General features: G+C 36.3%; 1 protein-coding gene and 1 long non-coding RNA gene across 2 annotated transcripts in view; one reads left to right on the top strand and one right to left on the bottom strand.

Moving 5' to 3' along the window:
- Nucleotides 1-15,000, bottom strand: part of LOC136843607 (uncharacterized) — a 268,880-nt gene that overhangs the window by 65,937 nt on the left and 187,943 nt on the right. The gene's annotated exons all lie outside the window — the stretch shown is intronic.
- On the top strand, nucleotides 1,546-3,162 carry LOC136844288 (protein O-linked-mannose beta-1,2-N-acetylglucosaminyltransferase 1-like). Its single transcript, XM_067113262.1, has one exon. The coding sequence runs from the start codon at nucleotides 1,642-1,644 to the stop codon at nucleotides 3,160-3,162; it is 1,521 nt and encodes a 506-aa protein (XP_066969363.1). The 5' UTR covers nucleotides 1,546-1,641.

Below are 15,000 nucleotides of genomic sequence, written 5' to 3'. Positions count from 1 at the left end.
AATATCGCTTGTGTTTAATGAAATATATGCCTTCTAATTTCCACCAAATGATTTCAGCATTTGGATCGAATCCCACGCCAGCATAAGGGGGTGGGGAGTCGATGTTGGGCAGTGCTCCAGTGCCAAAGGTCACACCAAGCAGAGTCGTGCTTGCTGTGGTGAAGGGCCTCCCTTCTTCAATCGGAAATGGCATCTCTCTTCGGGAGTTACGAAAGAGGTCCATGAACCTCTGCCTGGGGAAGGCATGGTCTTGCTGGTTTTCAATCAACGAAACGCTCGCCTTCTGTTACATAAGGTAATGCCAAAGAAACTGTTGAGGTTATATTAAATTAAAATAAGAATTTTTTAATGTAAAAATATACAAAAACTTATATGAATCCTGAACGTAAACAATATAAAAAGGTCTCTGCTTGAAAAACTGTCAATAGTTTTCACTTTTCAGTTTTCTGTAAAAGAAAACTATCGAGATGGCTATTTTAGTTTTCTGTAAAATAAAAATATTGAGATGGCTTTGTCTGTCGGTCCGAACTTTTTCTGTCCGCCCTCAGATCTTAAAAACAACTAAGGCTAGAGGGTTGCAAATTAGTAAGTTGATCATCCATCTTCAAATCATCAAACATACCAGATGGCAGCCCTCTAGCCTCAGTAGTTTTTATGTTATTTAAGGTTAAGGTTAGCCATGCATCATGCGTCTGGCACCGCTAGAGGTGCCAGCCGCCGACGCATCTTCAATTGATCGCATCTGAGGAGCAACTGAGCACTGCCCGGTCATGGTTGAGAGTTTCATACTGCAACACATCGAGAGTTTCATACAGCATCATACGCTGTACAGAAAACTCGATTGCTTCGGCGCATTCTTTACTTGTTTTATTGTTGTTACCATTAAACTGGTATTACATTTATTTATAACGAACAGCGCAACCATGAGCACAAAATAAATTCTTGTAACCTCTGGGACTACCGACACATTTCACACAAAATGTAAGAGTACGTGCATGAGATGGGGGATCGCAATTTAAAGAACGGTCCTCATACAAATACCGCATACACGTAAGTAAATGTTATGGATCCATAAAACGATGAAACAAGGTCCCAGTTGGAACGAATGTGTTGTAAGTATTTCATCCTCCTGTTTGTTTTATTACCCCCTTTTCCATACACATTCTCACTTTACAAATACAAAAGTTGAAAAGGACAATGAGATAACCTTACTGTGTAAAGCTGGAAGCGAAATCATTTCACTATGCATATAAGAATATTCAACAAAAGGAGTTTATATTTACAATACAATTATTATGAGAATAGTAATTATTGTTGTAATATTGTTATTATCATTAAAAACAGATACCTCTGGTACGTCTATATTACATATACATATAAGATTTAAAGCTACAAGAAAATATACAATGAAATATAATGTATCAGTACTTCTGTTACTGCAGTATAACAACTCAATTTTTACTCTTTTCTCCTCTTACTGCCATTAACATCTAGAAATTTTACTTTTAGGTTTTCCCTCTTGGCCACTACTGGTTCTTCTGGTCTGACTTCCAATGGTACATCAAGAACATTGCACCTGGGCGCCTTGTAGTACTAACGATATCTGTGTCTGGTACTCTTGGTCTTCGTCAGACGATCGCAATGTTAGCCAACCTGGGATCTGTGCTTGCTCCACATCTCACACTCCAAGCCCAGTGGACTTGGATTTTTGTTAAAGGAGGTCGCACCATCTCAGAAACAGCGATTGTCACAAACCTAAATAATATCCTACAGCATTCAGCGTTGCCACTTTGTTCTCTCTCAGAACTAGGACTCGGAAACAGCAGCAGCATTGAACAGTCTCGCTGGCAATACTGTGCTACAGAGGGAGGAATGGGAGAATTATGTGATGAACACAGCCCCTTACCTCTGCCTGTTCCTTCCCCTCCTTCACTGGGGAGTGAAGCAGCTGCAGCTCTTGCAAATATACCTGTGATACTAACGGCTGGCAGTAGACACCAATACTTGAGACATACACTAACAACACTACTCTCAACTCCAGGTATACAGGTAGTTGATTTATTTGTTATTCTTGGCGATGCACCACCTCCTACAATAAAACTCTTATATCTCCTGAACGTCAACTACACCATTTTACCCGTCAGCGGCAATTACAACAATAAGCTATTCACATACTACAGAAATGTCTATGAATATGTCGTTCAAAAATTTGCAAAAGCCCCAGCAGTTATATTTCTGGATGAAGATGTAGAAGTTTCCCCCGATTTCTTTTCATATATGAGTCAGACAATTTGGCTGCTGAAGGAAGATCCATCTATTTACTGCATCAATGCTTTTTCAGCTACAGGGTTTAGGGAATTGTCTTACCACCCCTCTAGGCTCTTCCGAGGTTCTGTGCAAGTTGAATGGGGTTATGCTATTTCTTTGAACTTTATAAAAGAGGCACTTCGCATGTGGCCGAAAGAGGCACATGGTATCAAGGTAATCCTTTACGACTACTTCTTGTATACCTTTGTAAGTAAAGACAGGGAGTGTGTCTTTCCTGAAGTTGGTCGTAGTTTTCATTATGGGGCGGGAACTAACACCATGACAAATTTAATAACAATGGAAAGAGCTTTTCTCAATAAGACACTGCTGCAAGATTTTGGAGTGAAACTTTCAAATGTTGACAGACTTTTGCAGGCTCACTGGAAAGAGGATCTCCAACACAACATTTCTCAAGCAACGATACTTGTCGGTAACCCTTGTAAAGACGATCTAGTACCACAGTCTCTGAATTCTACCCAAGACCACAGATTGTTTGTGTTCTATTACCACCTCGATAAGTTTGAGGAAAATGGGATAGAGGTCCCGGATGTTACCCAGTTTTATCATCTTTACAGCTGCTTTGGAGCGTGGAGCCTTTCAGAACAAGGACAGCACAAAGGAGTAGGGATCTTATCCTTGGCCAATAATGTTACCCTGTACGTAGTGGGTGTCCCATACTCTCCATACTCCAATCTTAAACCTAACTGGGTACCGCTCTGGGATATTATTGCGATCCCAGAGGAAGAGTTCATAATTGTAGATGACAATATGTTACATCGTGAAGAATTTACTGTGCACGTCCCAAATATAAACATGACCACAACTAAGCTAATAAGCAAGTTGTCAGGGCTTTGACAATGTTGTTTCATATTGACAAATTTTACTGTACGATACAATTATTCAATAAAAACATTTTATTTACATGCTAATTTTAAGTTTTCATCTGACCCACTTGATTTTTGCACAGACTATATCAACAAGTAGTCCTATCCTTTCGTAAATCCTAGTAAAAATGACGAAAATCGTATCAAAGCAAGATCAGCTGGTGTGTCCTGGCTTTTCTGATAATTTCAGCACCTTTTTATTGTTATTCATTAACAATTAATTCTTTGTTTGCTATCAATTTCCTATAATGAAGATGGAATTTAAACTCCTTGTCGCTGATGCATATCTGATAAGATAGGCTGAAGAATATTTGTAATGTCTTACGAGAAGAAGGAAAGCAACGTAAATAAGTACATTATTCCACGAAGAAAACGTCTTCTGCGAAAATATATGATGCTTAAATCCTGCAACGATTAACTGGCTCTCCACGTCAATGCAAAAATACAGGTTTTAGCAGCAAAATTTTATATATCAATGCGTGAACATTTCACACTTTTGTTATTCTTAAGCAGTGAAGCTTCAAGGAAGTACATAAAAACCCATAGAAATAATAATATTAATCGATAAAAACATTTTGCGAGAACTTCTATGAAAGTCCTTCATGAAAAGTTAAGGCAAGAGAAAGAGAAAGAGGGATACCTCAAAAACACTGCTAAAACCGTAGGGATTAACATAAAACTGTTATATATTTAAAACGAACTAGATTCCTAGATTTCTATAAATATTTGCCTACTGATATTAATATCGAAATTCTCAAAGTTATTTTTATCGCTTAAAGCGAAGCCAATGAGACAAGGTAAATTCAGTACAGCTTGACCTTTATAAAATATATATGTCCAAAGGGCTGAATCTGAACAAAAGAAATAATAATTACTTTCTATACTGCTAGTTTTATTCTTGTAAAGAAATTATGATTTAGGGGAATTCACCTACAACATAACCTTCCAGTAACAATGTTAATGGAATGCCAGTCTGTTGATGGCCAAAGGACTGTTCCGTGAGACCAGAGAGGAAAAACTGTATCCCCATTTCTAGATATGTTTAAAAAGGAAGTGTAGTTATATTCTCGGGCAACAATGAGCTCCCTCATATCTCTTCCACAGAAGTTTTCTAGGATTGTGTTGAAAACTGGATTCAAGAACGGAACACTCCAACCATAAAAAACTAAAGCAACTTTATTCCAATGCATTTCAAAAGAACTCCTTATCAGAGAAGGGGAATATCATGAATAATAAGCAATTCTCTTTCAGCGTCTTCCAAATCTTAACTGCTAAGGAAAGAAAGGGAACGTGCTATCTCAGTCTAGAACCTTATAACTGAACTGTAATTTTTTTATCTAACCTTTGCTTGATGATAGTCATGACAGGAACTAACAGCCTTCATAGTTCTCTTCGTTATTCTGTTAAGTGCAAGTTGTTCACTGAGAAAAGGATGCCATGAGCTGATGCAGAATTTGTTGATTACCACATGATCATACTTTGAAATGTGGAAGTTGAGGTTTCACTAAATTTGACTAAATCAAAATTTAGCTTGCATACTATATAAGAAATGAAATTATTTTCCGAAGCCAAATTCAAGGATACGAAATATGCAGACCAGACATCTTGGCTGCCCTTCTCAAACCCAGCCAGCAGTAATCGAAAAGGCCCTAAGGCTAAAGGACTGACATAAGTATGGAGGCAATTTTTCATTGTTATAAGAGCATCAAGAAGAAAGCTTCTGGGATTACTAGACAATTAACTCTTGTCTTTAATTTTTTTTTCTTCAAGACTGTAAAGTAGGAGGCCAAAGTACCAGGGGAGGAACCTTTCCAGTGGCATCCATCTCCATTCTCCACGAGTCATAAAAAATATTTCTTCGACCGCTGAACTGATTGGTTCTAAGTGCAACCCAACAAGAGATAGCCAGACCAGGACCGTTAGTATGCACGGAAAAAGTAACCTTTATCATTGATAGTCAAAAATGAGTAGCATTTCAACAGCGACTACGTATCTGCGAGAGAATCTCTATCTTTCTTAGGTAGAGAAAAAGAAGCCTACAAGTTGCCCTAAAGGAACAAAGTCGCAAGCCCACTTAATAAGATTCAAGTGACCACTGATATCTAGCGAGCTAGTTCCTAAACACTGTTACTTGTGATGTTGAAAGAAAAAATAACTATTTGACCTGACGCGACAACATGGAATTGAGAAATAAATGCCGTGCAGTGAGGCTCCTAATTTGTAAAGCACTATTATTAGTGGGAAAAATACATCTGTAAATGATCAGCTCCCCCCGCATGCAAAAACGGAAACGAGAGAATAATAAGTAGAACAAGAAACAAACTAGAATCATGTAGTTAAACCAGTAAACGACAAGAGAAAATCAAGAGCATACAAAGGAAAATATTATGAAAAGAAAATCACGCAGTCTCTTAGTAATGTAACCAGCAAGGTGTGTAAAATACTTCCTCTAAGATAACGTTAAGGACTGATAACACGAGAATTTGAAGAAGCATGTCGTCGATAAAGATTTTTCAACAGCTCTGCTGTTCTGAGGTACCCGGTGCTATCATCCTGCCTGACATCAGATAAATGAGGGTCTTAAATGGTAAGTTATGATAATTAGTAATCAAACTTATAGATAGCTAATTAAGAGTACTAAAATTTGCTTTTAACGATGAAGAATTAATTTTACTAATATAAATTTTAGCCAATAAAGTTTACCTCTCACCAAGACACTATGAGGTTTCAGATAGAATTCCAGAAATCATTTGCGAAAATTATCAATGAAAGGGAAAAAAAGAGAGGCCTAGATTCTCTACGGTCTTGCCCGTCTGTGACAAGTTCGTCTCGTTTTGCAAGCATTCACTTTTTTTTCTTTAATCTGACAATACTGAAGTGCTTGTTCTTGACGAATAGCGGGATCACTTAAGAAACTGATAAAATATCGCTTAACCGAACGACTACTGAGATAAAATCACTCGACTCAGTAATTGCTTCTGAATCTGATAGCGGGAGATACATAAAAGAATTAAATTTGACACTAAGTATCCTGGCCATGAGTCTGTGATCTATCATTTTTGGAGTCCTAGATATTTTTGTATTTAAATAAAAATCGAAGTGCTGTCCTCTTTTAGCAAGACGAGACAGTATAATTTTTGCCTTAAGTAAGTTTTCACTGGACGACTGGAATATGATGGAAAATCTCTAAAACTTGGCTTACAGAGTAAGTATTTCTGTCTATGCAGTGCTCTTCCAAACAATGTCAACACATACATAAAACGTATATACATGTTGGGATCTCCAATATGAAGTAATGAAAATACAGAAAATAATTCAGTTTACAAAATTATCAAACCAGAATAAAAGATGGATCAAATAAATAAATTCACTTCGAACGCTAGAAAGAAGAAAAAAGGAAAACATGAAAATTTGAACACAAAAAGGAGACAGCAAGAGGTAAAGGGCCAAAGGTGAGAATATAGTAAGTAAAAAAAAATCCATAGTGGCAGCCTTAAATAGAAAAATAATATAACTGCCGTGCATTAAAATTTAACATTTGTAAATTATAAAAAAAATAAAAACTCCATAGTATTACAAAAACTCGATATCTGCAAATTTTTTAACACAAGTCACAATATCCCCTTGTAAAACAGTGTTCACAGAAAACAATAAACTACAATGGGTGTCACTCTTCAAGGCCTATTGGTGATTCTAGATGACAGCCGATGATGAGTTTCCTCTCTGGTACAGGCCTTCACCTTGATATAAAACTGAAACTGGGAATATACAAAATGAAGTTATAAGGTTGCCTGTCCTATCGGCTACTGAACATTAAAACGAAGAGGGTTGCTCAGTCAAAAAGAAAACAGTGAGAGCTTGCAGCTTCCCATTATATTCCAGAAACGAAGTTTTAGGACAACAAGAATGATAAAGTTTAAACGATGGTTTTTGTCAACAAAGTTAGTTAAGTGAATAAATGTATCACAAAAACCCTTGGAGCTCGTATATCAGGATCGATATATTCGCAGTTAATTTCCTGCTTGCAAAATCCTTACCATCGAGGTCATGTGGATGAATTTGCTACACCACAGTTTTTAAGATCAACTTATAAGTACTTTAGCTTAAACCCTCTTAATAATAATAATAATAATAATAATAATAATAATAATAATAATAATAATAATAATAATAATAATAATAATAATAATAATTTATCATAGTTAATTTGAACCTAACAATTACACTTTGCCTGCCTCGTATCATCATCATTTTCATTATTATCACTGGCATTATTATTATCATTGCAACACCTATTTAGATCTGTGCTCATTTAACATGCTTCAAGAGTTCTTTTCCTGTTGCTCTTTATTTATCACAGCCCACACTACTGTTAACATAAACATTAAAGCTAATTATGTATGCTTACTTGAGTAATACTAAATACAAAAAGTGGATGAATGATGAGCTCAAGTGTGAAATCCACCTGAGATATTGCCGTACAAGTCCGAAGGGCAATTGGAACACTGGGAGGGAGTTCGGGCCAGTACCTAAGGGTTTCCGCTCCGTTACGGTAACGATGTGAAACAGTTTTGTAGCGTTAATTCGTTATGGATTCCGATGCTCGCAAGTTAAATTTGCGTTTTCTTAAAGTTTCCAGCTTGCATAATTACTACTCCGTCTGGTTTTTTACAGATATTTTACATTTTCATCGACACGTTTAACATTCCTAATTCTGGCCTTGTTTTTCGTGTCTTTCGCCATTCATTGCGATTAATAACTAGTAAAAGAAGAGAGATAAGAGCGAGATAAAACAAAAAATATGAAAATGCCAACCGCATACATACTTGATTCAATTCAACGTTAATAACTTGAGTCAGGAAAAAATCTACCAAAAATGTCATGTCGCTTGGCACAAGAACACGAATAGATTACGTGTGGCCAAGGTTCTTTTTTCAATACCTCCACTCCACGATCAACACTGGCTATTAAAGGGTAAGAGTAAGGCGTTTACTAGAGCGGAAAATTCATATTTTAATAACAAACATCTACCAAGGCCTGTTTTTCTAAGCTGCTCATGCATGGTAAACCTCATGTGTTGTCATTACCCAACGTACTGCGATAACAGCGCATTCCAAAGGGGAAAACGATACATTGTCTGCATTCCTGTTTAAACTAGTGATTGTCATGTTAATATCATAGACGATGAAAAATTAAGTCTTGGTCATTATACTTGACTCATAATTACAGACTTTGTTTGTTCAATTCGATTTCTGACTCGGGTTTATTTTCGTTGTGTGTATACACCAGCAAATGTTTTTCTTACACCTTATTAACTCTTTATTAGATATTTTAACGCAGCATTGTGTAATTTTTGTCTTTTTTATGGGTATTCTTTTCTTTGTAAGCTTGCATAACAAATTGATGGCTTTCGGGTTTACTTTGTATGAATAATAACGATAGTTTTAATAATTTCATAAAAGCTTTACTTAACACCTAAATCACGGTATAACGGAAAAGTCAGTTTTTTTCTCTTTTACCGGAATATATTGCGGACAAAAACTGGAGTCCGTAGATACTAACACATACTCCCATTTTTGAAAATTAAAACGAACAAGAAATAATTAAATTACAGCACTGTTCGCAAAAAAGGGCCCTATTATACAGTTTCAAAATCACTTTCTCAGGAGTCCCATTTACTTGATCAGGTGATTTTTTCTTTTTATTTTTACTGTCATTCGATGCTTTCAAATCCATTTAAAAATAATTTCTTTGAATACTAGCTAACAAACATTTTATAGAAGACGACATTTTTTAATACATGTAAGGCATGAGAGTGGATGCAATTTCATAAACAATGAAAGCGTACATCTATTAAGCTACGACTGACGCAACAACAAAACTCATCATCGTCATCATCACCATCATCCCCTCCATGTCCTTCTTAAGCGTTTTCTTCCACAAATCTCCACTTATCTCCAGCTCCCTTTCTCACAGCTCTCATCCAAGCAGTTCTGGGTCTTCCAACTCTTCTGGTGCCCGCAGGAGCCCAGCTGACACTCACGTACTTTTCTCACCATATCCCTTTCGTCTCTATTTCATTTACATATGGAACTTGCGTATTTTCCCTCTGGTATCATTTCTAACTTTATCTAGCCATCTGACTGCTGTTGCTCCTGTTCTTTGTTGGGGGAGTGGGTTCCGTTCTCAGCTAGCACTCTGCTGGCCGCGAGTTCGAATCTCCGACCGACCAATGAAGAATAAGAGGAATTTATTTCTGGTGATAGAAATTCATTTCTCGCTATAATGTGGTTCGGATTCCACAATAAGCTGTAGGTCCCGTTGCTAGGTAATCAATTGGTTCTTAGCCCGTAAAATAAATCAAATCCTTCGGGCCAGCCCTAGGAGAGCTGTTAATCAGCTCAGTGGTCTGGTTAAACTAAGATATACTTAATTTTTTCCTGGAACTTCGCTCTCAAATCAACAAAATCTTTTGGACGCAGCTTCACTGTCATACCGAGATTCATGTCCCTATCTCGCTCGGTGGTCTTGATCGGACTAAGCTTGTGAATAATCTTACTTTCGTATGCAACCTGAATCTATTTCATTTCCGTATCTTAACAGCAAAACTATGCTGAGATATCTCCAGAAACATTTTAACAGGAAACTCTGTGCTATAAAATCAATCAAGGTTTCGGCAGAATTAGTTTCTTCGCTCATCTGTATTATAGTAAAACTATTCCTAGACGTGGGTGTACTACACCTAAATTCGAGATGCACTGCTAAAACAATTTAAAGGTAATGCCTTCAGTGCCTTCCACAGTTTTTTTTTTTTTTTTTTTTTTTTTTTTGTATTGAGACGCTGCAATGGTTTCCTGATGGTTTATAACTTTCGACCTAAAACATAAGTCTTCCCCGATACCTATTACCTCCGGGGTTAACCCACTTTTTTTTTCCTCCCTCTACTTGCTTATAATAACCATGGGAGAGTTAGGAACACTGAAAATAAAGTAATTATCAAGTTAGTATCTAACTAAACCTTTAAATGGCTACACAGATTAAAAATGGAACTTGGGATAAGATCACAAGCGAAAAATGACTACGAGAAAAAATTAAATACAAGCTGAGCTTTCTCTATGGGAAATTTTTTTGGCAAATGAACCAGCCATTGGAGATCAAGAAAGGTCTGAATAGCAATTCTTAATATCCACAGGTAAGCGGGACTCTTAAAGCACCTTCAAAACTATAAATCATTAAGAAAAAAAAAGGTATGGATAAAGGTGTTATCTGGTTCCTCTCTTAGACTTACTCAGATCTAAGGACATGTGAACCATGAAAAATAGAAAAAGTGCCTCGTAGCGTAAAGGAGTATAGCAAGGCAGACTAGACACACACGTCACCTCTCGGTTCTACAATTCCTACACAATCTTTGCGGGGATGAACAACACGACCAGTGGAACAAAGCTAGGTAATAGCCGTCACCAGACAGCTTCTTAGGCAATGCCCAAGGGAAAGTTTACTGAGGAAGCAAAGAGGGGCGCCATGACATAAGACCTGGAGCGAGTCCAAAAAAAGGACGACGAACCAGTTTCAACAAACGGTAGAGAAGAGTGAAAGGAAACCCTTAAGATATAATGAAGATCCCTGTCACTCAAGAAAGAGAGATATTGGGGCAAATGGAAGACTCTGAAATAGGCCTTAATAAGAGACAACTGTTATGCTTCCAACACTTTGAATATACATATAAAATAGAAACACATTCACATGCAAACGGTCACAGCCAGTGGAGAATCTCTCTCTCTCTCTCTCTCTCTCTCTCTCTCTCTCTCTCTCTCTATATATATATATATATATATATATATATATATATATATATATATATATATATATATATATACTTTCTATCTCTCTCTCTCTCTTTCTCTATATATATATATATATATGTATGTACACACACACACACACACACACACATATACATATATATATATATATATATATATATATATATATATATATATATATATATATATATATATATATAATTTATATATATATGTATATATATGTGTGCGTGTGTATGTGGGCATGTGGTGTGTCCTCTAAGTCTAAGACATTGTTTGTAATCTGACATCACTCATCATTCCAATTTTTCCATTCAGTAGTCAAAGGTATTGTAATCTTTTATAATTCTGAAAACTTTGAGTATACTTCCAAAGACAAGCACCCTGGATTGCCTTCAAATATATGTATATTTTTTATATACCTTTGGTCGTGTTCAATTACGCCTGAGACAGCTTTCCATTTTTTCAGTGGTCTAACTATTATCAGTATAGTAATAGTGCAAAAGATAGTTTAAACAACAAGTCTCGCTTCCTTCAGATGTGAAGTTTGACACTGAAAGTGTATGCAGAGTTGTCCAAATTGCTTCGGCAAGTATAAAACGTTCTCCAACTATATATATATTATAAAAGTCAAATAGTACAAGACTGGAGAGCCAATGACAACGCGAAAAGTTTCGACAGATTATAAAACTGACAAAAGAGAGGGAAGAAAACTATATTGGATTAAAAATGAAAAAATTAAAAAACAAGTCTGAACTACCTACAGTATGTATCAAAATATTAAAACAAAAGGATGTTTTTGTACGCTACATAGAATATCTTTTATCGCGAAAACCAAAACGACTTTTTCCGTTTAAGTAATTCTCAACAGAAGGTCGGGTTCCATTAGTCATTAAAACAAGGTGACTTTCGTAGCAAAAGTGAAAATAAAGTGAATAATAATCATATCAATCTAACGATATGTCAGATGGAAGTGCATCACAATAGTCCTTTCTAAAAAGGTTGGCCATTTTGTCATTAACTACCGCATATATGTAATATTTGCAGATCCCGTACCTGGAAAAGCGATGGTGGTTAAGGAGCAGCTTTTACGTCTCTGCACCGCAAAATACAAGGCATTTCTAAATCTTGTAACAAGATTCAGCAATGGTCCGCGTTGTGGCATGAAAACCAGGATAACAAGAGTACATATAAGAATATGTCATCAGGGTTAAGTCATACAAGATTGGAATCTCTTATCTGAGCGTCTGATTGATTGCTCTAAAAATGAGAGAGAGAGAGAGAGAGAGAGAGAGAGAGAGAGAGAGAGAGAGAGAGAGAGAGAGAGAGAGAGAGAGAGAGAGAGAGAGCGTTAATAAAACTGGCGTCCCAACATCTAGGATCTAGGTTACAGACGCCGAAATAAAATTCAATAAAATAAAAATAAAAATTTAAAGGCGTTTCACATAAGAAATATTTAATACACACACACACATATATACATACACACACACACACACACACACACACACATATATATATATATATATATATATATATATATATATATATATATATATAAAATCATACTACAAGTACATACATACACGCATACTGCATGTGTAATGATCAACATTTTGTGAAGGAGGCCCGCTTCACTAACAAAAACATTCATAAGAGAGAGAGAGAGAGAGAGAGAGAGAGAGAGAGAGAGAGAGAGAGAGAGAGAGAGAGAGAGTCTTGAGCACACCAACAAATTACATTTTACAGAAAAGGATATAAAATTGAGGGAAGTGCTTCATAAAGAAAAGCTTATCCTCCAGTTCCGTAAGCGTGTAATCCTTATCTTTCACATTAATGAACGCACGTCTGTAGTGGTTTCTACGCTGATGAAACGCTCACCTCCTATAAAACCAGAACAATACCAACTCCGAAAGGAAAAGCACTTAAAACATCACGGGAAAAATTTCCAATTAAGACAATAACAAAACATACGATAAATCCTAACTACAGCCAGACACAGAAACCTCCTACAGGACAAACTTCACTGCTTATGAAAGATAAACATAGTCCAGTGAAGATGCTGTGGTAGAAAGCAAATCTTGTAAAATACTGGATGACGCATTTACAATTTAATAAAGCCGGCTTTAGTCTGTTGTTTTAGAGGCCTTTCCATCATGAAATATTAAATATTTTACAATTGTCCTCCAAGCTCATGTTTTCTTTGATGAGCACCGTTTTCTTTTTATGTTGTATTGATAGGGTAACCGTATTAAATATACATCACAGTCCAATGCGGGTCACCAATCGATCACTGGAAAACAACATACGATTAAGAAGTTATGAGCTTACTGAGTAACAGAAATTTGAACATCAAAAACGAAACGCAAAATAAGTAAATCATGGATAAGATACGTTAATATAAACGGTTCATGGGATTTTAATTATTAAAGATCTGCTGTAATCTCTGGTTCAGCGTGATAAAATAATATTGCCACTCTTTCCTTTAACATGTAAAGAATTGACCTTACGTACCTGCTGACTTCTGTGACAGATATTATTAATAAAATACTATCTCCACGCAGTACATATTAAAGACTAAATAACGTGAGATCAAAGGTAATTAAAATCTGTAAATTATACTGACCATCATCATCATCATCGTCGCTTCCAATGCCTAGCGATGCAAAGGGCCTCTGTGAAATTCGATCACGCGTCTTTGCTGTGCTTTCTCTTTCAGAATTCTCCACCCATATCCAGCCTGAAAACAAGGCTGAGTCCGCCAGCTCTTCTGCTGCCTACAGGAGCCCTGCTGACACGGCACAAAGTGTATGTTCAAACCATCTCCGACCCCTTATCATCGTTATCTCATCTACACATGGAAATTCCTTAACCTCCCCTATGTTATCATTTCTAGCTTTCTACTGCCATCTGACTCCTAATATTTTTCTTACAGCTCTGTTGTCAAAACTGCTTATTGTTTCTCTGCCAGAACCGGATCCTTGTTTTTTTTGTTATAACATGATTCATGTCCATATAGCATTACAGATCGCACAAGGGTACTGCACAGTCTTACTTTCCCCTACAATCTTAGTCTCCTGACTTCCAAATCTTATTCAACTTGCCATTGTTATTGAGCAAGCTTTCTGAATCTTGTCGGTTATTGCTCATTAAAAACCATAATCTGCTTAGTCTATGTCTGTCAAGATTCTATCGTTACTCAAGCCTAAATCTTCCCTTCCATATTTAAAGACTTTTTATTCATTAAAAAATCTATGATAAGGGAAATCTGCAAAGGTAACAAAACATTCCCCTTTAGCACCCAACTATTTACTCCAAATTTAATCTATTCCACATGTAAAAAAACGTGAATGTTGGTGTATGGACGATATATACCACAAAAAAAAAATGCTAATTTAAGTAAAATACTGACACAAACCATACCAGGAGTTTCTCTAATGAAATGATTTGCTGCCGGGAAAAGTTTACTCTGTCTTCTGAGATTATCTGATAACAGTAACAGCAATCAAAAGAAACAGAAATACTCAGGTTGGTGGCACTATCTTTACTCATTTAAGGAATGATCCCTGTACGAGCCTTATCAAATAACCTGGAGTCCAGTTAAAAGTTGGACGGGATACAAATATTTCTTGTTCTTGACACAAATTTCACAGTTTATCTTAACATTTGTCACATTTATCCATTCTAATGTCCCAGTTAACTACTTTTATACAAACTTTGTCTGATTGCCCTTCACCTATTTTCAACAATCTTAAAACCATGTTCACATGGTCGGGCATATTCCCCAGGCAGTTCATAGGAAAGTTTATATGTTAACAAAAATGTAAAATGTTTTGGAGACTTAAGCCGAGTTGGTGTGGTTTTCCTTCTAAAGGGTGGATATTAGTCTGTGAGCTACCAGCAAGATAAATGTAAAGAACAAATTGAGCAGAAATTAAAATTGTAAACTGTACAAACGGTCAACCAAAGCCGATAAAAACGTATTT

This window comes from Macrobrachium rosenbergii, chromosome 12 (assembly GCF_040412425.1).
Source record: "Macrobrachium rosenbergii isolate ZJJX-2024 chromosome 12, ASM4041242v1, whole genome shotgun sequence".
In the NCBI taxonomy this organism is placed as follows: Eukaryota; Metazoa; Arthropoda; class Malacostraca; order Decapoda; family Palaemonidae; genus Macrobrachium; species Macrobrachium rosenbergii.
Note: the sequence above shows the minus strand (reverse complement) of the source record. Positions and strands in the feature narration are given on the sequence as shown.

Excerpts from the sequence above, each read along its gene's own strand:
- LOC136844288 (XM_067113262.1), top strand. The coding sequence starts at position 1,642 with ATGTTAGCCAACCTGGGATCTGTGCTTGCTCCACATCTCACACTCCAA.